At 48.6% G+C, this 26,708-nt stretch overlaps 1 protein-coding gene across 1 annotated transcript in view; it reads left to right on the top strand.

Annotated features, from left to right (window-relative positions):
* The first annotated feature begins 5,989 nt into the window (after positions 1-5,989).
* Positions 5,990-26,708, top strand: part of LOC125944036 (uncharacterized) — a 30,560-nt gene continuing 9,841 nt past the window's right edge. Inside the window, exon 1 of the mRNA XM_049663772.1 lies at positions 5,990-6,558. Coding sequence (XP_049519729.1) covers positions 6,180-6,558 — 379 coding nt within the window. The 5' untranslated portion in view covers positions 5,990-6,179. The remainder of the gene's footprint in view (positions 6,559-26,708) is intronic.

Genomic DNA, 26,708 nt, shown 5'->3' with positions numbered 1-26,708 from the left:
GAACCACAGGTTGTGCATCATTGTTCGCTGCTTTATTTTGTACTCAGGACAAAATAATACAATGTGCTCTTGAATAACACAGATATGACTGATCACAGATAGTCCTGGGCGGACTTCAGAGAAATCGGAGGTGACTGTTTTTTCATCTTTTGTTAAGTGTCCGCCCGAAAACTGCCAAATTTCCGACGTTCTCGATTTTGAAATTCACCTTTGTACTAACCGTCATTCCCCTAGCAGCAGAATGATCTCAACGTCCGCAGTGGTTGCTCAATGGCTTTGACGTTGTGCTCCGAAGCCCGAGGGCGCGAGATGAAATCCCGGCCGCGTATCGATGGGCGCGAAATGCGATGGGCGGCGTGGTTATAGTGAACGAAAACATTCTAGTAAACTGTAGCGTGGTGGCGTGTGCGGTGTGGGAGAAGAGAGTGGAAGCGCTCGGCATTACTCGGGACTCGGAAAAACAGTCGACAGTCGCTCTACCACAAACCGCACACTCTCTGCTCGTGCACCACCATTACAGTACGACTTCAAAATTTTCACGCCACCCCTGTCAGACTCTCGAAAAACGATTAATCGAACAGGCCTAATTGATTAAGCCGATTAAATGAAAGGTGAACATCGTATTGCGGGATACATTTACTCCATTAATCATTAATCGATATTACCAAGCCTATTTCAGACTGCGCGCTGTATTATATTTGTAGAGAAATTGTCTTTGTGCACTGTGCATTCGCGATGTATTTAGCTACAGTTTGTCTACATTTGTTCGTGAAAGGGAACTCGTACATTGGCGTTTAGTTTCAGGCAGGGACATATACGAAGTCAGCAAGTGCGATGTCAGGTGAACTGCGCAGTCAGGCGCTTTTCGTCTGCGGATGCGGAAGGCGGCGCGCAGTCAGCTCTGATTGGCTGTAGTCCAGTGAACCTATCGCAGCATACGATGTCGTAGCCTCTACCCGGCACTAGACTCGTCTGCAAGAGCCTACACGAAGTGTAGGTAAGAAAACAGCCCTATTGTAAGAAACTCTACATCTACAGGAAGTCATTGCAAAAACGAATAGGGAGAACGCACGTAACGCTATCGGAGCGCCCGCTGGTGCAGGTAGACAATGTCGTCAAGATGTTTTGACACCAAATACATTATTCGTGAAGACCAGTGCACCATGAGCGGAAATGTTGAGTCCCTGCGGCGCTAGTGACGTAAGCTTCGGGTGAAGATTTCCTGGCCAGGATAGAAGAGATTGAGAGACTCTGCTATATATATATATATATATATATATATATATATATATATATATATATATAGCAGAGTCTTTCAATCTCTTCTATCCTGGCGAGGAAATCTTCACTAGCAAATATTCGCCAAATCTTCGCCAGCAAATCTATATATATATATATATATATATATATATATATATATATATTTATATAAGCTAAACTATCTAAATTAATAACTACCTTAACTCTAACTGTATTAACCGACTTAACTAAAGCATATAACTAAATCGAGCAACTTGACTTATTTCACTAGTGACTAACTAAACTATAACTACTCAAACTAAATAATAACTAAATATGTAGTTGCCGAAGTAACTAACTAAACTAACTTAAATAACCTATTTTCCTAAACGGACTTTTAGCAAATTCAACTCTCACTGAACCAACTAATCTAACCAACTGAACTCATTAACTGACGAATAACTAAACTAAGAACTAGCGAACATAAATAATTAGGTAATGGCTAGCTAACTATACTATCCTTCTCGACCAATTTCTCTAACCAATAACTAACATACCTAAACTAACTGGTTGTAAGTAACTGGAAATTAATTACTACTGAGCTTCTAATTCAATAACTAAATTAACCGAAATAATAAAAGTTAGCGAAATACCATGCATAATTTGGTGTACTAACCTAATAACTAGCTGGCTAACTATATTACTGACTCAACTGACGTAATAATAACTAACCTTACTAAATAGACAAGAAATAACAAAACTTACCCAATAAACAATAATTCAGTAATAAGTAACTAGCTATACTAACTTAACTAATTTACCGAATCATTACCAAACTAAGCTAAACGAATATAACTAGCAGAAAATAGCTCATGACAAAGCTATCTGATTAATACAATAACAAAACTGACCAAACTAAGCTAACTAAATAGCCTAGCTTACTCGGCGAACCTTTCTTTATTACCAACGAATTAATAAATAGGAAGGTTAAATACCTACCTAATTAGTGTACGAACTAAATGAATACTTATCTACTTACTAAATGAAGTTAGATAAGCTAACTGACGACTAGCTAATTATCTATAAGCAACTAAACAAGCCAAGGTAAATAACTAACATCATAAGCGAACCATAATTAACTAAACTGATTAAACACCTAAAATACCTAGGCTAACAAGTACCCCATTACCTGACCTAATTAAATGACCCAATATATCTGGGCATATTGAGTATATCAGAAATTAACTAAAAAAGAATGAACGTAACTAAATAGAGACAGTGCATAATTTAAGCACAAATACATTGGATGATGAATTAGTTATCAAGCTCCCGTTGTATGTTCAGTCAACAAACAACCTAAAATAAATGGGAAAATGCGGCTTTCCTGCTGAAAGTCTTCCTCGATCGCACAGCGCGACCACTCCAGCGCCAGATTAGTGGCGTCCTACTTACAACAGCGCCTCTGGCGCCAACTTCTGTCCCAAACTTTAGATTAGGTACCTTCGGTTCAGTAAGCAAAAGAAAAATTACCAGGCGTCCTTAGCTATTGCCTGAGAGACGAAGGCGAAAGCCTTGTAAAGCCTACTGTAATTCGCCTCAATCCACCTTAATCCTCCTTAATCCATCCTAATCCACCTTATTACACCGTAATAGACCTTAATACTCCTTCATCCACCTTTATCGACCTTAATCTCCTCAATGCACCCTAATACGCCTTCATCGACCTTAATCCACCGTAATGCACCTTAATCCACCTAAATAGTCGTTCATCCACCTTGCACCCTATTAGAGGTTAATCGTCCTTAATCCACCTTGATCAAACTTAATCCATCTTGATCACGCTAATCCACAATAATCCAATCACTAATCAATCATTAACTAACTTTGCTAATCATTAATAATGTCATACGCGGCTGGAGGACATGCTTTGGTTCGCTTCTGGCCTTCCTTGGGCCACGTGACTTTCTGTGCCTGAGGACGCGACCTTGAAACAGAGATTAAAAGGCCAAACTACACATACGCGTGGCGGCGCGCGAAAGCTCGCGCCCCCGCGCCTCACGCATGCCGCAAAACACGCGGAGGAGATTGCCATCGCTCTGGCCATCACTAATCCCGCGTCGAAACACATCACCGATTCGCGAGGAGCTTGTCGGAACTATGAGCTGGGGTGGGCTCTCCCGCTTGCTCGGCGCATACTGCAATCTAGCTGCCTATACGTTGATTCAACTCCACGTGACCTGATTTGGGCCCCCAGTCACCAGGGACTACAGGGAAACGAACGGGGCGATCAGGCCGCCCGCGCACTCTCTCTCCGGGCTGTCTCCCTGTCCTTGGAAGCCTACTCCCAATAAGACAATCTGGCCCTTTCATTCAAAGAAATCACCGATTACAATAAGGAGGAGCACCGGCGTTACCCGGGCCCTTGTAAGGGACTGGACCGCGCTGACAAGCGCCTCCCCATCAAAATTTTCACCAACACTGTACTGTGCCAGGCGGTGCTCAAGCATTTCAACCCATCATTTGACGGCGCGTGCCAGTTCTCTGGGGAGGTGGCTGACACCTTCCACATAGTATGGGCGTGCCAATCAAACCCATCCACCCCCCCCCCCCAACCCCAACCCCACCAGAGAGGACTGGGAGGCGGCCCTGCTCAGCTGTCAAGACCTCAAGACCAAAAAGGCCTAGGTTTAACTGACGCGGGCGGCGTTGCTTGCCAATGGGGCCCCGGAATAGGGGCTCCACCTAGTACTGTGAGGGAAGGAGGCCAATAGGGCCCTATCCCAATCACCTCTCTGCAACCATTTAATGTTTAATAAATGTTTTTCACCACCACCATCACGTATGCGCAGATGGTGCGGGACAGATCGTACGCGTCGAAGCGCGACACGAGCACAGATATCTAATCATGGAGGAAGGAAACTATAGGAGGGAGCATTGCGTCACGCAGCCAGCCCTGGCAAGCGAACCCTTCGTGTAGCCAGCAGTGGTGGCCCAACACGTGACCTCTTGCGTCAAGATCACGGACAATCTAGATTTGCCGAGACGTTTGGTTACCGGTAGTTTTTATTCGGTGCGCGCTCGGCCGGCAGCTGCTCACGTGCAGGAAGGAAAAAGATTTTTCCTTGTTTTTTTGTTTTTGTTTATTTCAAGAGTTTCAAATGGTTTCGAATGGGTCTTGAAAAAAAAAATCGACAGGGAGTACTAAAGCCTACCCCGCGCTCTGACGTATCCTCCGTGCTCTGACGTTTTCATCACTTGTTGGGCCACCACAGTCGGCGACAATCGCGTTGCGGTATGCTCCCTCCTATATTTTCCCTTTCTCCATGTATCTAATGTTAACGCACGCTAAGAAATAGCGTTGTCCAACATGGCGGCACCCATGGCTGCCGCTTCCACGTGAATTTTCGTGATGACTAAGCAGCCCCGATCTTGAAGCACAGCTATGGGCTGTCCATCGGGCCCGCGACGCAGCAGAGAGGCTCGGCCTTTCTGTACCGACGTGGGAGAGGCCCGCTACGTCCTGAAGCGCGTTCCGGGGGACCGTAATAAAGTTTTATCATAGTTCTCACTCGCGTTGATCGCCAGTAAGTATTGAAATGAGCTTTCCCTTTCTCTAAAGTCACCTGAAACTTGGGCATAGCGTGTCCGTTTGGGCATAGCGCGTCTAATTTCTGAGATCTGCGATTCCGGCTCCCGTAGGCCTAATAGTGGTGGCTTGAGAAGTTGGTGTGCCGATCGACCCGTCTGGAGCGTATTTTGTCCCTTCTCCGCATCATGACGCAAAAGTGGCGGCGCGCTCAGTATAACGGTGCTCAGCGGCGCATGTCTTCTGGTACTATAGTGTGAGACAGGCGCGCATTAAATAAAGCACGCAGAGTGAAAAGCTGCCATCTGTAGCCGTCAGTTTGTGCAACGAGGGGATACAGGTCTCTGTTATCGCGTGCTTCCAAGTTGCTGTATATAGGTTGGAGATTCTACGACGAAGAGGCGAGCGGCATGGTTAGCGGAAGCTCATCTCCGATGGCGAATAAGATAAGTGCGCACCAAATAGTGCCAGTATTTCCGCTTCCAAGTAGATCAACAAGCAGACTTATTTCTTCGCTCTGAACTGTAAATCACGGGCGCCTCACGCATCATTGTTCTCAGCGCCGAAAAGAGCAGCAGCGCACACCGCTGGGGGGGGGCGACGGACGCGTTTAGGAACAGTTCCTCAAGCTCGATTTCCCCCATGTCGTCGACTAACACAAGTTTTAATCTAAGTCTTCTTTACGAAAAGTCATAATCACACAACCTGATTATGACCGCAAACCCTCGGACAGATAAGAGCAACAAGCTGCGAATGAACCCGGCGCAAATTACGACGTCAAGATTTCTGCGCCAGCGCTGGCGGAGGTTGTCATAGCGTAACGATGTGCAGCAAGACGAAAATGTGAGCCAAGTGACGCGCGCCCGCGCTCGTCTTGTAGGTTCACACCGCCTGATCTCGCGTGGCGCGGCAAACGCAAGGCGCGCGGGCGCGAGCTCTCGTCCGCCGGCACGCGTACGCGTAGTTTGCCCTGAAGGCTTTCGCCTTAAAAATGGTAGCGCGTAGCGCTAAGGCGGGGCTGCGTATTTGCGGAAGCATACAGATAACGCCTGCCACCGATTCAGCGGCGTCGCAAGTGTAGTCTGGCCGCGACACGACGCAGACTCCACAAAACGCCGCGAACGCCGCCCGCGTTCCGCTTGGACACGGAGCAACAAGCGTTGCGTTTCCGGAGGCGCGCTTGCGCCTCCGTCTGCTCGCCTCGCAGCAGTCTGCTACACGCTCGCAGAAGAGGACGCACGCTTCTGCACATTGGACGCCTCTGCGGCCTGCTTCTGCCGTGCTTCTGTGCGTCGTTATATTCCAGCAAGGGCAGCGTGTTACGTGGACATTTCTCCTTTGTGAGTTTTGCACGATGAACCGCAACGGGAAGAGAATGGTTGTCAGTCGTAGTTGTTTCTGTGAACTCGCAGATCGGCCGCATACTTGTTCGTCTGTCGCACGTGCGGGAACACCAGAAGTCATGCCCGGAATCGGAAAGCAGTGCAGGGCAACACCTTGTCGTGGCCGTGGTAGCCGTGGCGGCCGTGGTGGCCGTGGTAATCGTGGAGGCCGTGGTGGCCGCGGGAGGAAGCCCGCAGCAACCTGGGACGGTATGTTCACGTTAGATGAAGGGAAATATTCTCCCCCGCGTGCCACGCCTGCGGCTTACAGGCAAGCTGTGACGCCGATCTTCCTCAAGCGAAAGAGTTCACCTGACAGACGTTGTTTTGAAGACGCCGCGAATACCAGAGGTGAGTTGATACGATTTTAAAGTACTTTTGATTGTCGAAACCCTGCTCGTTCTTGCGAGCATGCGCTCGTTTCGCGAGACAATGTGGGGTTGTCGGAAGGCTTTCGGTTCCGTTGTCTCCTCTGCGCAGTAAAGTGACAGCGGTCCTCGGGTTTTTCCGCCAGTTTTAGACAGTTTGTACGCTAACGATAGTGCAAGATGCGCACAAATGGTTCGTTGCTTCTTGGGGACTTCGAGGTTAGAGGTGCACGTGCAGTGAAAAGTGCCACGCACGGCTCAATATACACGCGTTATCCTTGCCAACAGGCAATATAGTCAAGCATAGCATAGGAGAAATTACTGTTTGTTTAATTAAAATGGGCATTACATTTCCTAGAAGCCTTATATGGTTAATAAAGCGAAATGAAAATTACAGTGGAAGAAGACACCGGTGTGATCCTGATGCTACACTAGAACGAGAGTATGGAGCCAAAGTTGATTAGAGCAAAAGAAAAGTGACAGATATATGTGAAAGCACAGCGGTTGTCCTTCTTGATGCTTCCACATGTCAGTCGTTTGTTTTATACTTTGTTTGTTGTGCTCATTGTCTGTGCTATGTGTACTCGTTGGGGTTCATTCTTAAGCGCCGTATTGAGCAGCCAGGGATTGTAGACCTCGCAAGTGCGACATAGGTCACGCCCACGGAGTAAGATAAGACAGGAGCGCCGACTCCGCTCGTCTGGAAGAGCCGCATTCTGCAACGCCGCACAGCGTGTTCATCAGACGGCGCTACGGATGAGGAAAAGTGAGGGAACGTATACACGCAACGCCGTTTTGTAGGCTCCCTAGGAAAAGCTAAGGTCCCTAGATAAAAAAAGCTTTGATGGAAAACTTGTTTTATCTAGTGACATTAGGGAAAACGGTGGAGGGAAGAGGCAGGTCCAACAAACCGTAGGAGCAGAGGCGCCCGCTTCCCTATCCGTTTTGTCGTCTGCTCCGCGCATGCCCTGACCCCTTTAGCATCGTGTACTGGAATAGGCATACCTGTAGCGCGCATAGCTCTTGCGCTTGAAGGAGCGACGTTTGCAGGAGAAACTAGTCATGTATCGTTTTATTTCATTTATTTTATACAGGCCAAATGCAGGGCATTTGTGAAGTGGGCTACGTGGAACTACACGAGGCACAGGAACACAATATAAACGAATTACGGAATCTAAGCTGTAAAGAAAAAGTTGTCTCAGTTTCACCCGAAAGGCGAAGCATCATTTGCGATAGCAAGTTTGTAGAGAGCTATACGGAGTAATGATAGTAGCTTTATCAGCTGTATCGCAACTTTAGCAGCACCGGCAACACGCAGAACTGTTGTCAACGCCGTCGGCGTTTTGCCCGCGTTCGCACAAAACGCGTGCGGCGTTGGTGACTGTTGCCGGAGTCTCTGGGGGTGGTGGTGGTGGTGGTGGAGAAACATTTAATCAGAAAATTACAGAGAGTTGCTCTACAGAAGCACCTGGGTGGTCTCCCTATTCCGGAAGTCCACTGGAAATGATCGCCGCTCGGGCGCGGGCCACCAGGGAGCGTTGAGCGTCCAGGGTAGAGCAGCCAAGCAGGAACTCATCCTCGGAGGTTTTCGACGACATAGGCACTTGGTGCCGCAGCTAAACGTCGCCTCCCCCCCCCCCCCCCCCCCCCGGCCTTTCGTGGGTCGGAAGAAGGCGCGTTTGCTCTACATATATGGTGATTGTAAAGGAGAAAAGAGACGCCTACTTCTGCAGCCCTTAAGGGAGCACGGCGAAGAACGTGCGTTTGTTCTCCGCCTTGGGTTCACTCCCCGTGAAAGCGCGCGTCCCTCGCGCCCTTTCACTCGCACATACAGCGTTCGGCGCGCGGCGACGATTTCGTCTCCATTGACGTCATACGTAACCTCACGGCGACGGCGACGCCGACGGCAGAAATCTGCTTTGGAGTGTCCATATAATTGCTATCGCAATAAAACTAGGAAAGGGGGAAATAGATATAACGGCAGTTCGCGCGGTCTCAAGCAATGGCAGACGACAGCGAAAAGAATCTTTTAATGCAAAGGCGACGTTTATAACGCTCTTCTTATCTGAGCACCCATCAAGTGCTAAGATGCTTTTCGTGTCGCCCTAAAACAGTAAAGAGAAACAGTTCGTGTCGCCCGGTTTTTTTTATGCTGAGAATTTACATTACGTCCCATCCCCGAACAAGGAAATGCGCCTGCACTGTGCGTAGTTATAGACAAATTGAGCTCCTCCCGTCCCTCCGCATATGCGTCTTCTGGTTCCTCCTGGCATTCAGCATCATTGAGCTGCACCAGGCTTCCTTCAAAAATTGAAGCAACAGCTCCGCTTCGAAGTCGAGGCACTTTCTTTACACCTATATACAAGGACACCACCCTTGTGTTCGCTGAAGTACCTATCAAAAATAAGTTGCTTCTCGAAGTGTCGCGCACATATTTTGTCCTTTGCTTTTAGCGGTCGCTTACTTTCCGGATTTTTTTTTATATTTTTTTTTTGTCGCCACCGGTGCAGTAGCTGCAGAGATCAGATGGCGCCGTGAAGAGCGAAAACCTTGCGCGTGCTTTGCCGTACCCAGATTTACAGCCGGGAACAAAACATTTCATCGTTTCCTGCCCTGTTGCTCAGTTTATTCACGCACAAGTATCAAGATACCTTGTTCCCTCAGGCATGAATATACATACTGCAGACGTGTTAAACAAAGCGTGGAACACGCAAATTGCGAACCTTCACGCCCTCGCAGACGTTCAGGAGTAAAAAAAAAATATACTTCTGTTGCGTCCTTTTGTATAGCACGATTTATCGTCTGTGTCCTCTAAAGACACGTAAAAACGTTTCGCATACGTGCAGAAGAAGAGGCACCATATGTTTATTTGCGCTTTTATTATCGGTGTGCATATATATATATATATATATATATATATATATATATGTATGTATGTATTGCTGTCAAAGTGAGACTGCTGAGGTACCATCACTGAGGGCCCGCGTTTCTAGCAGACGACAAGCTTTATACGCGTGCCGCACTGCTTGTTCCGCGCCGCTGTAGCCGCCGGCCTCCGCGACTCAGCGCATGCGCACATGGAAGCAAGCTGTTGAGTTTCCACGCGCCTCGACAGGGAAGGAGACAGCATCCGCGAAAGCGTGGAGAGAGCGGAGGGAGAAAGCAAAGGAATGACCGGCGTCCGCGTTGCACCGTTTGTCCCGAGCGAATGTGTTGCGCGGCGGCGGAGTCGGCGCTTCTGCTTATCTTACTCCCACCTCCAAAGGCCAATACAGTTTCACTAGATGGATGAGAAAGGGCTATTAATGCGTAAGCATTATATGCTCCAATACGCGAAAAAAATCCGGCGTCTTAGTTCGAGGCGTGACCAAAGCCACGAAGCATGAACAAACCATAGGGTACATCTTCGTGATCAACTGGTAAAAACCTGACACCATAAGGTATCACGTCTAGTGGTAGTTCTTGATAGTCCTCTGTACAGGACGTTCCAGTGAAGTATTGCGTCCCAGCAATTCAGAAAAACGAGTTCGATTGTCTCTGGCTTCTTACCTAACAGGTAGTTCGTTGTCCAGGGTACAAAGATTCATTTCTCTCGAAGCCAAGGTCTGACGGGCAGTGTATTAGAGTGTAACCTGAAGAAGAATGTTTTCACTACTGGGCTAACTGGCATCTTCTTCACTCGCTTTAAAATATGCTGCCCTGGGCATCCACAGTAAAGCGCACGATACAAGGGCACCGGAACCTGGACGTCAACAAGATCTTTATTAAGCTTTTTCTTCCAAATATTGAACAAATAGTCTGGGGAAAAACGTACTTTAGGAACTTATAAGAAAGCACAACTTTGTGCAAAAATCCGGTTACAGCACCGCGCATATTTTCACCCGACGACACTATGATTCTCGGTAGCAGCCTTTGCAACCGGATTTGTATAACCATTCTCAAAAACATGTCATTGTGATTACGGTAGAAAATAAAGCGTGATACCATTCGACGCAAAAACAAGTGAACCAGTCCAACGCCTCCCCCTTTGACTGAAAGAAACAAGTTTGTTCGTGTGGTTTTCTCCCAGGTTGACGTCCAAAGAAAAAAACGGCAAATACGCGCTGAATTTTTTTTAATAGCGGTCCGCGAAGCACACAGCACCTTCATGACGTACCATATTTTCGAAATTAGAAAAACATTGCAGGCAAAGGCACGTGAAAAGTTTGACAGGTGCCTTCTCGGCCACGCGCCCGCGTTCTCTCTCGCCTTTGACGTCTCTTCGTTCCAGAGTAGGCTGGGATCGCGATAACATTCTAGGGGCACGCCAAAGTATTGCGTTGGCAGCGTTGGCATGGTAGATAATTGCAGCCGTGAGAAAAATTCCGACATAATATCTCATTCACCGTGCCAAAATCCAGAGCTTTTTCCCAATTTACTTGACATCCAGTGTTGTTACAAAAACTTTCCACAATACTCGTAACTTCGCAAATTCTCTCTCTGTGCAAAATGCTGCTATGCTGTATGCAAGGAGTTTCACTTGGGCAGACTGCAGCTTGAAAGCGGTGACGTAATCACTGTTAAGAATGACCAGGCATAAAGGATCGAGATACGCTGCAGAAAGCAGGGGAGCTAGAGAGCGGACAACATGTGCCTAAAAACAGTAATGAGCGATAGGTTATTTGCATCGAAAATGAAAATGCTAGTAGCCTTTCGGCGTGTCTCCCTACGGTCCACCTATTTCACTGATTTCTTTTTAAAATATGTTTATTTAGGAATACCTTACATACACTTGAGAAAGCGTTGGCTAAGAGGCGAAGCCCCTCGATTACATCAACGTAGTACAAGCGTTATTCAAGAAGGCTAGGAAAATAAACATCATCAACGTATCAAAAGCATCATTCGCACAACGCAACATCATGTAATATCAATACAGTCAGTAGAAGAAAAATACAATTAAAATGAATATTAAAGACGGAAACAAGTACGTTCGGAAAGATACTAGTAATTAGTGCACGAAGATCATTGCACTACAGAGTGAGCGTACAAATGCTAAAATAGCCACATCAATCGCTGAATCATTCCAACGCAACGCAGCCAGGCAGCAAATAAACGCTGCCATCTACGATAAGGTACAAGGTCAAAGACAATGAAAGGTGTGTGAGCCCATACATTATTTTCTTTAGAAAAGTAGAATCATAAACATACCATACGTACGGGGTAACGATGCTACAAACTCAATGGATAAGGACTTACAAAGGCACAGGATAACATAAAGGCACCAGCGGACTTGACAGTTGAGATCGCAAACTGTTCGAGGCAGAGCACGAGGCAGAGCTGAAAAATTGCCTAGGATAAATGCAGTGAAACTCTACCGGAAGACACGAAATGAGAGGCAATGCGCACGCAGAGATCTCGCACGGGATCCTTATACCACCTGCACAGCCGCCAGATTTTGATGATGGTGATGTATATTGGCATCCTCTCTGAAACGGGGCAGGGTGTCTAGCCTGTTGCCTTTATCTGATTTCGATCTTAACTTTCGTCAAGATAGAGGCCCTTACCTACACTTGCAATGACTCCGAGGGCACTAAAAGCAGTTGGCTAACAGCACTATTTCTGGGCAGTGGGGCGCGCGCGCACCACATTACACTTTCCTATGGAGCCTACATGCAAGTGCTGTTATAACAGCGCTTGCATGTAGGCTCCCTACACTTTCCTGCCGGGGAGCGTGCCTATAATGGAACGACTGGAGCAAAATCTCTTAGCGCGTGCCATCTCTGTGGCCATGGCGGCGTTTGTCTGGTTGAGCTTTGCGCCAGCAGGTGGCGCCACCGACGTGGCCGCTGTCATTTACGCCTCCGGTAATCAGCAAACGCCATTGCGAATACCGGGATATCGCACACGCTAACATTCTCTAAGGAAGGAACGCAGCCAACGCAGCCTGATATTTGTTTTTCACTATTGCAGCGTGCGGCTCCAGTGACTGGTTTCTTGTTCAAAGGGAGAGCCTTTCCGCCCAGCCTAGGAACGAGCCAACGAACGTCTGCAGTCAGCCTTGCATAAAAAAGGAGGCGTCCAGCCAAACTTCTAGCGCGGAGACTTCCGGCCCAGCATGGGAGCTAGGGCTGCCAAGAGACATGCTGAGCCTGCCTTCGGCAGGCGTGAGGCTGGAGGGATGCGACGAGGACATCGCTGCGGACCATCTACGGCCACAGTACCCGCCTCTCTTCACGTTCGGAGTTTTCACGAACGACATCCTGCTAGAATGAAAGTGCACCGTCAACGGGGGTGTCACGTGAACTTTGTGTATGGTGCCCGTATTAGGACAAGTACGTGCGTTTTATTTTAGCGAAGACCCGCTTCTTTCGAAGAACTCTTCGAACCCTGTACATGATAATAAATGGCGCCTACAGTGAGGCGTTTACTGTTTATCGCTACGAGGCGTTCCATCTCTCGCTGTTATAATCATTGGCCGGATTGTGAGTGCGGCACTTTCGATTGGTTCCGCTTCAACTATACAGTAAACCGTTGGCCATTTGTACGTAGCAACATAAAGAAAACTACAATACCTAACTGATTGGGTTTACCTGCCCACGTGTAACGCAGGCACAATGAAATACGCTCTCATGTAGGACTGCGGAATTAGTTTGAGCACATGATGTTTTTCAACATAGCGGGGGGGGGGGGGGGAGGGGGTTAACCAAAGCATTGCATGAGCGCTGCTGATTTTCTCCCCCATCGCAATGCAGCCACCATGGCCGGGAACTGAATCTGTGACCTGGACTTGAGCAGCAGACCACCGTCGCCACTAACACCACTAACACTAATGTTGAATTATTGGACCCTTTCTGAACTACCGTCAGAATCGGCCCCGATTATCTGTTCGCGGTTGACACATAACGCACGGCTTAAACAGCTCCGCGTTTCAAAGGAAAATGATAGCGGCTTAGCGTTGAAAAGCACCGTGGGCTGCTGTGCTTAAAGCCAGAACTTCAATTCCACCATCGGTCACACAATATTTTTTAACAACGAAGCTGTTAAAGCTGGAGGAGAAACGTCCGAAGTCCGCAGAAAACTCCGCGCCGTTGCCTAGCAACAACCAAGCCACAGCTGCGCACCACTTGGCCCAACCTCGCCTAGACGCGCATGCGCCGAGGCAGTAGCAACGCAGCAGACGCCGCCAAGCCACGCCCACCGACGGAACACTCCGCGCAGCCGCCGCGCCGAGCTACCGCAGCAGCTGGTAAACCGTTTCCCGCCCCGCCGAAGCTACCGAAAATAGCTGGTACGTGTCGCCTAGCAACCATCTACGTCATAACTGACGTAAACACCCAGTGTGCATGCGCTTGGCCTCGGAGTTTGCCATAAAAGGGGCTGCGCCTAGTGGTGTCAACTTTCGCTAGATATCGAGCGGCTGGCCTCCAACGCGTTCGGCGACAGCAAGCAACAGCGTTCTTGGCACTGTGCCAACCTTGGTTAGCCAGCCTATTTTTGTGGCATGCCAGGAACACCGTCGCTCGTAGGCGCCGACGCGCCCAGCGCTAGTCACGCGAAATGTCGCGAAAGGGAAGGTACCTCCGAAAATGATCGCTCGAGAATACATCCCTACATGGGTAGTTAAGTTAAAGAAAACGGGCAAGTTTGTACTCGGTCGTGAAAAGCTTAGGCACAGCGAAATTGTCGATCCTCAAGTCCAGTAATGTGAAGTAATTGCAAAATACTAGGCCAAGCAAAACCTACTTACAAACCTAGCAGCAACCAAGTTACAGAACCTAGGAGCAACCAAGTTAATACCTAGCAGTAGCAGCCAGTAAGACATAAGGATCGACAGTTTCGCTGTGCTGAAGCTTTGCACGACCGAGTGCAAGCTTGCCCGTTTTTATTAAAGTGAGTCGAGACAGGAACCTAGCTACGTATCACCAGTGTTGTACGGAACGGCGTTGCAAGGAACGGCGTTCCTGGAACTAGTTCCTTTTGGGAAGAACGGAGGATCGCCACCGTTCCATTAAGGGTCGGTGGAACTGTAATGGCAACTCGTTACGTTTATGAAGGAACGGCCGAGGGAACGGCGTTCCTTATGTGAACGTTCCACGGTATTTAACAGACGCACGCACGTACGCAGCAGATCACGCAGGGCGGATGGGCGACCACGTGAGGCGCAAAGAACTACCGCGTGCCTGTCACTTGACTGTGGGGCATTTTTTGCGTGAGTTATCCGTTGTATTTTTTTATTACTAGGCTTCAAGATTGTCACGTGACGCTCCCTCCTGTAGTTTTTTTTCTACGTGCCGGCCTGGCGCAAAGGAATCATGACGTCATAATCGCAGCGCCACTCAAGGGGCTTCATGGCGGATGGAAAGTTTCCAGTCCTCGCCGGCACCCAACCCTTCCAGCCGAGGCACAGGATGAACTGTCGCAGTACTTGCTGGTATACCAATTGGCTACCCGCTGTCGCAGATGGAGAACTTCGAGGGATTGAACCAACTTTTCCTCAAGTACAACACGACAGTACCCTCAAGCGCTTCGGTGGAACGGCTCTTCAACATTTCCAACGAAGTGCTGACGAAAAAATCACCAGCCCTTCCTCTGTCGAGAAAATGGGGGCAAGCGAAGCTTGTGGCAAGACCACGCTGTCGCAGCCGTTCTGCTTCGTTTGCCCTAACTTCAGGGTCGGCGGCTCTTCGCTGACGTTTGGCCTCAACATCGCGCTTCCGTAACTTCCGTAACGCTTCCGTAACGATGACAAAGTCGAAGTGCTGCGCGAGTTTGGCACGAGCGTGCCAAACTTGACAACAACAAAAACAACGACAAAAACAAGCACTAATTGACGAATACATGGGGTGAAAACGCGGAAATGAAAAGAAGATCATCCTCATCATCACCTCGGCGGGTTGTAACGGGTGAAGACGACTAGGACGCAGAGGCGTGAGCTTGACGAGTGCTTCGGCCCGGGCTCACGAGGCCTCTACCTGGTCGGCTCTGCACTTTCCGATGATCTGGCGTCTTCCCACCGCAAGCTGCGGTTTGCACAACAGTGAGCGCTCTGCGGAAGCTGCACGAGGAGGCGCGGCAGAGTGGACTGCAACGCGACTGAGCCTGGAAACGCAGGCCTTCCACTCGATCACAGCGGACCTGCTGGAGAAGCTCCAGACGACTGGATCTGACCTCTTCTCAACGGCCAGGCGTCGGTTGAGCACATCGTCACGTCGACCGTTCGAGACTTGATCCCTTCCTCCGACCCCAGGCTTCCTTTTGCTGGTTATCCCAGCATGGACTCTTGGACCATGATCACCGCCTATAACCGGTAAACGCTTTATTTGCACGCTACATCTGCCTGTTTTGTTACCCCTAGGTAACTTATAGTGAACTCTCTCTTTGCTCTTGAACTTATCAGTGTATCTCGTGGTATAAGCGTCATTGTAATTTATGAAGCACCGAGGCGCAACACCTCGGATACCTCGGTTTTCTGTCAATCTCTAAATGAACTAATCATCACATAGATACACACCACCTTGCATAATTTTTACATGCGGCCTATGAGTCCATGATAACGTGGCAATCGGTGCGTATATTCGATTCATGCGGGAGACAATGGCCAGTACGAAGGCCACTTCTTCAGCTATACAGGTTGTGCGGATAGCGCTTGTGCTGGGGCTATCTACCCGCGTCATAGTAAAATGTGGTTGTAAGTGTCCCGTAGTGTTTGGGAAGGGCCTGAAGTATAAAAATCCGGAAAAGGAGCCTAAGCGAGGCAGGTAGCAACGCCAACTTGCTGTCTCCGCACTAGGCACCTTTGACATCATGAACTCTGACACCGTCAGCTCCACCAACAGTATATATTTATTTGTAAAGAAGGATTTCACTGCATTCTGAGGGCACCAAAGCACCAAGCAAACAAGTTTCCACAGCGTTTCTAGAGCAAGAGGTGCTTAAATATAAGAAAACACTTCACAATCCGTGATGCACCAAAAAAGTCACAGTTTCGCCAAAAGGCTAAGCATCGATTGCGATAGCAAATTATTAGACAGCTTTGTGAAGTATGGATCGCAGTTTTATCGGGTGTTTAAACTTGTAAATATTCGCCTACTAACTAAACTAACAAGCATGGTACCACACACGCACAGGCAAGCCTGAACACATCTCACTCGGCGACCGCGGGCACTCCCTGTTAAAACGCTGACTTCAGGAAGCGCTGCAGAAGCAGCGGGCGAAATGACCTTCGTGCTTCCTGTTGCGTCAACGCACACTAAGCTGCGAGAACACAGCGTACACGAAGGTATCTGCCCTCGGCACACTAGACTCAGTAAACATCGCAGATAGGTCCCGCGCGGCCGGCGTTCAGCTGTGCCATGCGCAGCAAATACGCAGCCACGCCCCCCACCTCCACCCCCTCTCCCCAAATGCCTTGCACACCATAGAAGCCGGTGCGCTTCCTCCCAGCCTTCCTCCGTTGCGCACGCGCGAGATCAAGCCACCATCCTCGGCGCACCCTCGCACACTTTCACCCGCGCACACAGCATACGGTGCGCGGTCACGATGTTATCGTGACCGCGGTGTTACCGCGGTGTTATCGTGACTATGGAACATCATGGCGACGCCGACGGCGGCGACACGGAAATGCGTAATATGTAATGCGTAAAATGTAATATGTAGTAGGATGGATAACCGGTGGAATATTAGGGTTACAGAATGGATACCAAGAGAAGGGAAGCGCAGTCGAGGACGTGAGAAAACTAGGTGGGGTGATGAAGTTAGGAAATTTTCAGGCGCAATTTGGAGTCAGCTAGCGCAAGACAGGGGTAATCGAAGATCGCGGGGAGAGGCCTTAGTCCTGCAGCGACATAAAGGCTGATGATGATCATGACAGCCAATTGAAATGTTTACCTGTGCAAGCACCATCAAGCCTTCAGCATAGGCCTTGCGTGGGCTGAGAGGATGCAGAGGGTGAGTCTACGACATGGCTTGTTGCATCAGGTGCACTGTCACCTTGGTGAACTGGATGAGGAAGCTGGGAGGTTACAAAGTTAGTATTATTAGTATTAGTCATGAAAGCTAAAGGGATGTCATGTAGCAGTAATTGAATATGTGCTTAGCTGCTTTGGAACTGCTAACAACATCCTTTGTTTGCCTTCACAAAATTCCTTTGCATGTTTGGCCAAACTTATTTCTGAATTTGTGCTCGCAGTAGAGGGTTTAATGCATGCGGTAATTTTTTCCTTCATAACAATTTGTGCACTGGGTGCCATGGACGAATAACCAGAGAAGCAAGTATGATATGCACCAATAAAATTTATAAGAAACATTCAGCTTGTTACGTCACGTCAAAATTGGAAAACCTGAATAGCGAGTACCCTATACTGCTAAAAATGTATGTATTTGTTTGTTTCCCCAAGTCGGTTCATTGCGCGTAAAGTTTCTTTCTAAAATTTCATCTGCTACTAAAATTCTGGTCACACGGAGGTATCAACACTGGTTACCACTTTAAAGAGAGCCCCCCATACAAGTATTTCAAGAACCATGCGACATAAGAGAAAAGTAACAGGCCTGCGCGGCACAAGCAGCACAGTCACAGCGTAAGCTGGTGGAGCGGCTCAAGAGTAGCTCCAATTTTGGCACCACGCACAACAGGATCTTAACGGCAGTCTCTTCGCCTCGTTTTGACGAGAACGATCTTAACTGTCCGCCCAGCGTCGACGGCGAGCTGCGGCTTGTAGTGCACTGTGCACAGCACTCTGCTGAGCCCGATGATGCCTGGTTGTAGCCGCGCGCGTAGCTCTACGATTCGCTTTTTCAGCAGCGATTCGTACCTTGCGAGGAGACGCCATAACGTGTACCGAAGAGGTTTCCAGAATACGTGGCGCACATCTCACATCCCTTGACCCGTGGCATGGTACGTTGTTGTTGTTGTTGATGATGATGATGATGGTTGTTTAATGAAATTTTCAAAACGGGCAGGTGACAAATAGTCACCTAGCCTGCCTGAGTTAACCAGGTCCAGTTACATGCAGCATGCAACTGGTATATTCAACTTACATGTCGGGCACGCTGCGTTTGCAGGCACCTTAATTAGATGGCGCCACCGTACTGGCAGGCGCTCGAGATCGCGTTGATTGCGCGCGTCTTCTGAATCGCATCTCGTCACCAGCGCCTGCGCGCCTGCCTGGGGCGCGTTTTTAGGCCATTTTTTCCCTCCCATATAGCAAGCGCTTGCGTGGCTCAGTGGTAATGTATCCGACTCCCACGCAACGGGCCTGGTTTCGATCCCGGCGGGGACCGGGTACCTTTTTTCGCATTTCCGGCGATAGCGGTTACGGTCGCCAGCGGCGGTGGCGGTGGCTGCGGCGGACACCATCGCGAACCGAAACAGCTATAGGATTTAGCCCATAACAGCTTACGCTGTAAAGTTGGCTCAGATCACCAATACATTGATTCTCACTAATAGCGTCGGCACTGCATGTTCCCGCTGACGGACTCTACTCCGCGACGTGCGATCGAAATGTTCATCCTGAAAGTGCTTTGAACAAACATGGGCCCTCCTTGTAGGCTCTCGAACAACATTAGGAGATGTCCAAATTGCCACTATCCGCTTTTGCCGACGATCGGTATCACTAGGAAACCTGACAACAGAGAATCACGCGCATGTATTAGATGATAAGGTATACTGTGCGACTAGGATATTTTACTGTTATACTATACGCGTAAGTATAGAATTATTGTCGCCATGTGAATGCGTGTACCATAAATTCTAGTTCTGCCTCTGATATAACACACCTACCAAACAAGAGAATTTACTTACAGATGGTAAGAGATGGCCGGCCCAAGTTGCGACCCGCGCGGCTTGCTTCCTGGCACACAAGTGGACATTGGATCAGCGGACACTATAGGCAAGCATCCGCACAGCTCGTGCGTGGAGCGAAAACTGAAGAAACGGTGGCTTTCGCGCATCGTTCGCTGGGATTATTATTATTTGATTTGTACACATACACACACAAGGACACAAAGGGATTAAGGAGGGAGCAATTTGACAACTGCCACCGAAAGAAACACAACCGCTGGGAAAGAAACACAGAAAAAGCATTAGTGGCCAGTCGACTCTTCATCCGGGAGGATGGGAAAGAAGCGGCTCCTTTCAGCAATTAAGGAACGAATCCTCCCCACCGCAGGCGTATCTTATCTGTGCGCGCGAGAAGCGCGGGGAAGGGAATGTTAGCGATTGCGCTGCAAGGGTTAGCAAGGCTCCACAGAACTATAAAGTCCCTAGATATATATATATATATATATATATATATATATATATATATATATATATATATATATATATATTTTGAAAATCTGGGGACTTTACACAGAACGAACGCCTGCGAACACGTCTGACGGCTGTTCCATGGTCGCACGTAGGCCGAGTAGTGTACTGTTCGGCACCGTCACGGCACCGGCTACCACAAAAGTTTGGTTCCCTGAAGCGTCACTTACCATGGGAACCTCAGGCCACAGTCAGTGTATCTAAATGAGGAGCCGAAAATCACGTTCTCTGCAACACCGTAGAGGCTTGGGCGAGTCGGTATACATATACTCGACAGGGGAACGGCGGAAACGAATACACGCGAAGTGCCTCGAGCGGCCAGTCGCGCGGCAATTATGCGTCCATTCGCGGGCATCTTTAAGATCACAAAAACACTTTTATGTAGCACGTATTTAGCAATTCAGAAACCTGTAGTGGGAGTTTTTCATGCTGCTCTAGAATTTTCTGATTTACACTATTAATCTAATAATGTTTGAGAATTTGAATGATTAATTACGACTAATTATGCATTTAGGCGGAATGCACATAATAATCTAAGTAACTCCAAGCGACGGCAAACATTACCTTGGCTCTGTCCAGTTACGTGGCATTTGCATATTTTTAAATCTTGGTGCATGATAGTCGGGACACCCTGTATAGGATGTAAGGGGACTCTCCATTTGCAGATGGGCCAATAAACAGTAATTTTTAAAGCTTTTTCACGCACTACCTGGTAGTTTTCCTTTTTTTTGGATTCTGCCCTCATTAGCTACCCTGCTGTTATCGCCCTCCCACATAATCGATTATGAACTGCCTTATGTAGCGGACACATCCAGTCACAACACAATTGATGTCGAGTAGCTTCGCAGTATAGCATAGCCGTTGAAATGGAAGCGTTCACGTCACCCTTAGGATTCGTGCTGCGCTTGCGAAGCTGTCGATCATTGTGAAAACGATGTACTCTAATTACGAAGGCAGTACAGATTTTCAGGGGAGCAATAAACCGACGCAGACGAGCGAACGCGTCTGTAGTGCCAGGCTGCCGCCCTGCTGCAGCAGCAGCCGACGCAGCCAACCGGTATAGCCGGACAAAGATGCATGTATACGTATACAGTGCCTAGGCACTGTAATGGAGGCTCCTCCCTAAGCCGCGACTCGACCGCAGCGCCATTAGTTAGCGCGACCACCTCGGGGGTCACATGCTAGCACTGTCCAATTGGTCGAATAATTTTTTTATTCGATTAACGATTAATCATTCATCATTTTAGCCTTTAATCGATTAATCGCTTTCGATGCAGTGTTTTTCATCGACTAATCGATTAATCGAAAACTTTGCCGGGCACATTGAAAAGGTTAAAACACTGTTATCTACTTTTCTAGGAACCTATTTTAATGTTTGGGAGGTTGAACCAAGCAAGAAATGCATGTGTGTAAAGTTTTCTCTTTAATTTATTAAAGACCAAATAAGAGTTGGCACTAGTAGCCTTTGAAAATATAAACATGTGTTATAAAATGGTACTTGGAGCAGCATTAAACAAGACAAATGGCACTAGTGAATCCCTGTAAAATACATTTAAACAAAAATCAGAAAAATGGCAGAATTGAGAGGTGAAGTCCAACTGAAATATGCAAGTAATTGCAATATGCACAGCGGTAAAGAAAATTAATGGAGTTAGGCGGAAGTCAACACGCCTGACGCTGGATATCAAAAGCCATCCAATTCTTCGTGAAACTATAGTGTTCGTTTCCTGGTCGTCACCAAAGACAGCAGGGAGCCGTGGCGACGCGTAGTCGAAAATGTTCTGGCTGCATCAGTGCATGCAAAGTATCAGCGCACTACGTCGCATGGCAGGTGTACGTTGGGGAAACAATGCAACGTCCATGCTTACACTGAACGCTGCACTCATAAGCCGCTTTCTCTATAAGCTGCTCTCATATCACCATGACTGAGTCAGTTCGAGCGCTTGGAGGCAGTATATAGAAAGGGACTTCGCTTGGCGATGGGAGTTCCTCGGGTAGCTTCAAACGAGAAGGTTGCTAATGAAGCAGTCTCTCCCACTCCACATTTTGGTATCTCAGGCCTTGTTCACGCAGCTGTCAAGGCTGGGCGAGTTCCCCGAAGGCACGGTACTTCTGCGGCGGCTAACAACAAGAACTCGCTCCCATTTCCAGGCGGCGCTGAACACCTTCCGATCTTTAGGATTGGAATGACCTAAACGGAGTAGTCTCGACCCGCCATGGTCTATTTCGGGCTTTAATTGCCGCTGCAACGTATCCCGGCTACCGGCCGAACGCACCATTCCAACTGCCGAAGCTAAGTTCCTTGTACGTCGGACCACTTGAGCACAGCGTTTCAAAGCCACCTACAAGCGTACACAGACGGGTCGGAGTGTGCACAAACAGCCGCGTAGCGGCATTCTGTATACCATCCCTTGATGTATCATGGTCTGGCCGCCTGGATCGCGTAGTTTTGTCTACAACAGCACAAAGCGCCGCAATTATACCGTTGCCTTGCGAAATCTACGGGCCTAATCTGCACGAGATATCGTGGTGCTGCCGGACTCGAAAGTCAGCATTACACCGATTACATCTTGGCCTACCTCAAGAGGAGTTTACAAGGCAATCTCTAGCACTGATCTAATGAGCAAGAGATTTAACGCAAACTTTGAATGGATCCCATCACACGTAGGAATTGAAAGAAACGAAAAAGCTGACGCTCTTGCACGCCTGCAGCTGACGCGTCCCAAAAGTGAGAGCGCCAAGCATTTTTCAGATCTCTAAAAATGCAATGCGTAATCACTTTAGGGCTATCCCCAAGACTATACCAAACCCGTGTGATCCATAGACTTACTCGCGAGGAAGTGACGCTGTTGTACCGCATCAGAACCTACTCCGCGTACACCCCGGCTTGGTCATTCAAGACTGGACGTTGCCATTCCCCGCTCTACGCCTTCTGTGGTGATATCAGCGACACTGAACATTTCATTTGGCTATGCCTACAGTTCGACCCAGAAAGAAACGCGATGGACGACAGCCTGCAAAAGAGTGGTCTTTCGCACAGGACCTATGAGGACGTTGTTTTCCCCAGAGGGCCCGCAGCAATCAGGAAGACGAGTGGTGATTGCCTTCCTGTGAGACTAGGGGCTCACTGACACCTGGTGACACACCCCTGATCTCAACTCATAGGAGGCCCGGGCGGAACAATTACCGCCTATGTATACCACGCTAACCCCGCCTGTTGCAACACCACCACCACCACCGCCTCCAAAACCACGTGCTCTTTTCTACGGAGCGAAGGAATGTGAATTGGCTGGGATGTTCGGGTGAAACCAACACCTTCTTTGAATGGCCATACAACCAGCATGCGGGAATAGACGCTACAGATTTGCTTGAATTGACATAAACTTGATCGTTATATCAAATACATGCTCCAAACCAGTGCGCATGCTGTGCCACGTTTTTAGTGGACTGGGAGTGACCCGACGAACGACGACTGGAGTGCTATAGTATGCCTTGAATTGCGAGGGCATTTCAGCTTCGGGGCGTGCGCGGAGTGGGTGAAGATAGGGTAAGCATTCGGCTCGGCATCACTGTGGACCTCCTTGCTCTGGACATGGAACAACAGTCAACAGTCGCTCTACCACAGCCGCACCGTCACTGCTCGTGCTCCGCTTTTCTAGTACGATTTCAAAAATTTCGCGCAACTCCTGTCAAACTTTCGAAAACGATTAATCGAACACGTCTAATCGATTAAGTGAAAGGTGGACATCGATGAAGATTAATCCTTTTGCGCGATGCCTTTAATTGATTAATCAATTAATCATTCATCCATATTACCAACCCTATCGCGGAGCTATGAAACGGAGTTGGTTCTAGTAACGGTTACACCTGTGTGGCGCCTCGCGACGGAAGTCGGAGCAAGTAATCGTGACAGACCCTGCCGTCTCCGCGATTAGCTCCGGCGACGCGCCGGCGCGCTCACGGAGCTGATCGCGGAGGCCACGGGCAGATGCGGGAAATAGGTGATGGACGGAGCGTCTACCGCATCTCTTCCGGAACGGCACCGGAGCGCACTGACACGCACGCGTGACGCAAGCAGTCTTACCATCAGGGTAGCGTCACATCGCGGCAACTCACTGAACTAAGGCGCGCACCAACGGTTCCCATTGGGCAGGGAGCGATTGCTCGGCATTGAGAAAATGGCGGCGGCGCTGGTTAGGTGAACAAAGGAGAAGTGGTAACGCATAGCGCTAAGGCAGGGCTGCGTATTTACGGAGGCACACAGATAACGCCTGCCACAAAATCAGCGGCGTCGCAAGTGTTGCCTGGCCGCGAAACGAAGAAGACTTCAGAAGACGGCGCCGACACCGCCCGGGTTCAGTTCGGAAAACTCGCACGCACAACGGAGCCGCGCTTGCGTCTCCGCGAGCTCGCCTCGCAGCCGTCTGCTACACGCTCGCAGAAGAAGACGCACGCTTCTGCACATTGGACGACTCTGCGGCCTGCTTCTGTCGTGCTTCTGTGGGTCGTCATTTTCCAGCGAGGCTAGCAGTTACGTGGACCTTTCTCCTTTGTAAGTTTTGCACTATGAACCGCGACGGAAAGAGAACGGTTGTCACTCGTAGTTGCTTCTGTGAACTCACGGATCGGTCGCATACTTGTTCGTCTGTCGCACGTGCGGGAACACCAGAAGTCATGACCGGAATCGAAGAGCAGTGCAGGGCAACACCTTGTCGTGGCCGTGGCAGCCGTGGAGGCCGTGGTGGCCGTGGTAGCCGTGGTAGCCGTGGTGGCCGTGGTAGCCGTGGTGGCCGTGACAGGAAGCCCGCAGTAACCTGGGACATGTTCACGTTAGATGAAGTGAAAAATTCTCCCCCCGCTGCCATGCCTGCGGCTTCTGAGCAACCTGTGACGCCGATCATCCTCAAACGAAAGAGTTCCCCTGACAGACGTTGTTTTGAAGACGCTGCGAAGACCGGAGGTGAGTTGATACGGTTTTAAAACACTTTTGATTGTTGAAACCCTGCTCGTTCTTGTGAGCATGTGCTCGTTTCGCGAGACAATGTGGGGTTTTCGGAAGGCTTCCGGTTCCGTTATCTCCTCTGCGCAGTAAATATGACAGCGGTCTTCAGGTTTTCCCGCCAGTTTTTGACAGTTTGTACGCTACCGATAATGCATGATGCGGAAGAATGGTTAGATGCTTTTTGGGGACTTCGAGGTTAGAGGTCGGCGCTCTCCCCACGTGCAGTGAAAAGAGCCACGCATGGCGTAATGTAGACGCGTAACCCTTCTCGAGAGAGATCTAGAGAGAGAGAGGAAGACATTCGTGACAATAGAGGCAATATGACGAATGGGGCAGAGAGGCTTGATATTAGTAACAAGCAGACGAAGTCAACAGATAATAAAGCCAAGGAAAGCATCGTAGAAATTACTGATTGTTTAATTGAAATTAGCGTTCAATTTCCTAGAAGTCTTATATGGTTACTAAAGCGAAACGATAATGATAGTGGAAGAAGACGCCGGGGTGATCCTCGTGCTACACTAGAACGAGAGTATGGAGCCACAAGTTGATTAGAGCAAAAGAAAAGTGACAGATACATGTGAAAGCACAGCTCTTGTCCGTATTGGTGCTTCCGCATGTGAGTCGTTTGTGTTATACTTTGTTTGTCGTGCTCATTGTCGGGGCTATGTGTACTCGTTCATTCTTAAGCGCCGTGTTGAGCGATCAGGGATTGTAGCGCACAGTACCCTCTCACGTGCGATATAGGCCACTTTTCGTCGATAATCTCAAGAACAATATGTGCGGGGTGTTCACGTTTACGTTTTATGGCACTTTTAAAATGGCGTAATTCTTGTCCTTGAGCTGGATTGATCGAAGAGGCGGACAGTACAGGCACGAGAAATCGAAACACATATCCAAGTAATTAACGAAAATTCACTAATTACCTTCCTAATTAATTACCTTACGGCACATATTGAAATTGATGAATTGTTGCCGGTCACCTTGGAAGACGTATCCACGCGTAATGAATTTCCATGATGAGACCAGTTCCGAGATGTTATTTCCCAAAGCGTGGAACGAAATGCATGGACGTTCCAGTTACTTTCGTGCTTCAATGCATAAAAGAGTGTTTTGTTAAAAAGATATATGGAACAACAATGCATTTTTGCGGCAAGTATGATAGCGCATCTTTAAACTGGCGTCATTCTGGAAATCCATTCCAAGTGGATACGCCTTGCAAGCTCACCGCCTACAATGCGTAAATTACACATGTGCCGTGAAGTAATTGATTCAACAGATGATTACTAGATTTTTGTTAGTTGTTCGAATATGTGTTTCGATTTCTCGTGCAAGTAATGTCCGCCTCTCTCAACAATCCCGCCCAAGGACTGGAATTATGTTATCTGCAAGAGGCTATTTTTAAAAACTCCACAATTCTTAACAGTGATCGCCCTGTAGAATACACGTGGTGGCTGCAATAATAGCGCTATGTCATGGCGTCCGAGATTCGAGCGCTGGCAGGTTTTGCTCCTTCCGTCCCATTCGCACGGAGATAGCGAAAGTTCAATGGTGGGCATAGCCAGGTCATTCTCCGCACCGCGGCGCTCGCAAGCGAGTGCTCCTAGGGAGCCTACATGCAAGCGCTGTTTTAGGGTGGTGACTACCTTTGTAAGGGTACTTGCCGCCGCCAGCTAAATTGGCGGGTAAAATTTTCCCCCAAATATAGCATGTGGGAAACAAAATGGCGAAAAGACCAGCCGACAGACCACGTTTCCCGCACCCGTTGATGCTGTGAAACTAATTCATATTTTAAAATAAACTTTGGCCTCAGCAGACAGAGACCATAGCGTGTCTGAGAGCGTTGCAT

Source organism: Dermacentor silvarum, chromosome 3 (assembly GCF_013339745.2).
Source record: "Dermacentor silvarum isolate Dsil-2018 chromosome 3, BIME_Dsil_1.4, whole genome shotgun sequence".
NCBI classification, from domain to species: Eukaryota; Metazoa; Arthropoda; class Arachnida; order Ixodida; family Ixodidae; genus Dermacentor; species Dermacentor silvarum.
The sequence above is the reverse complement of the archived record's forward strand: the minus strand, read 5'-3'. Positions and strand labels throughout refer to the sequence as shown.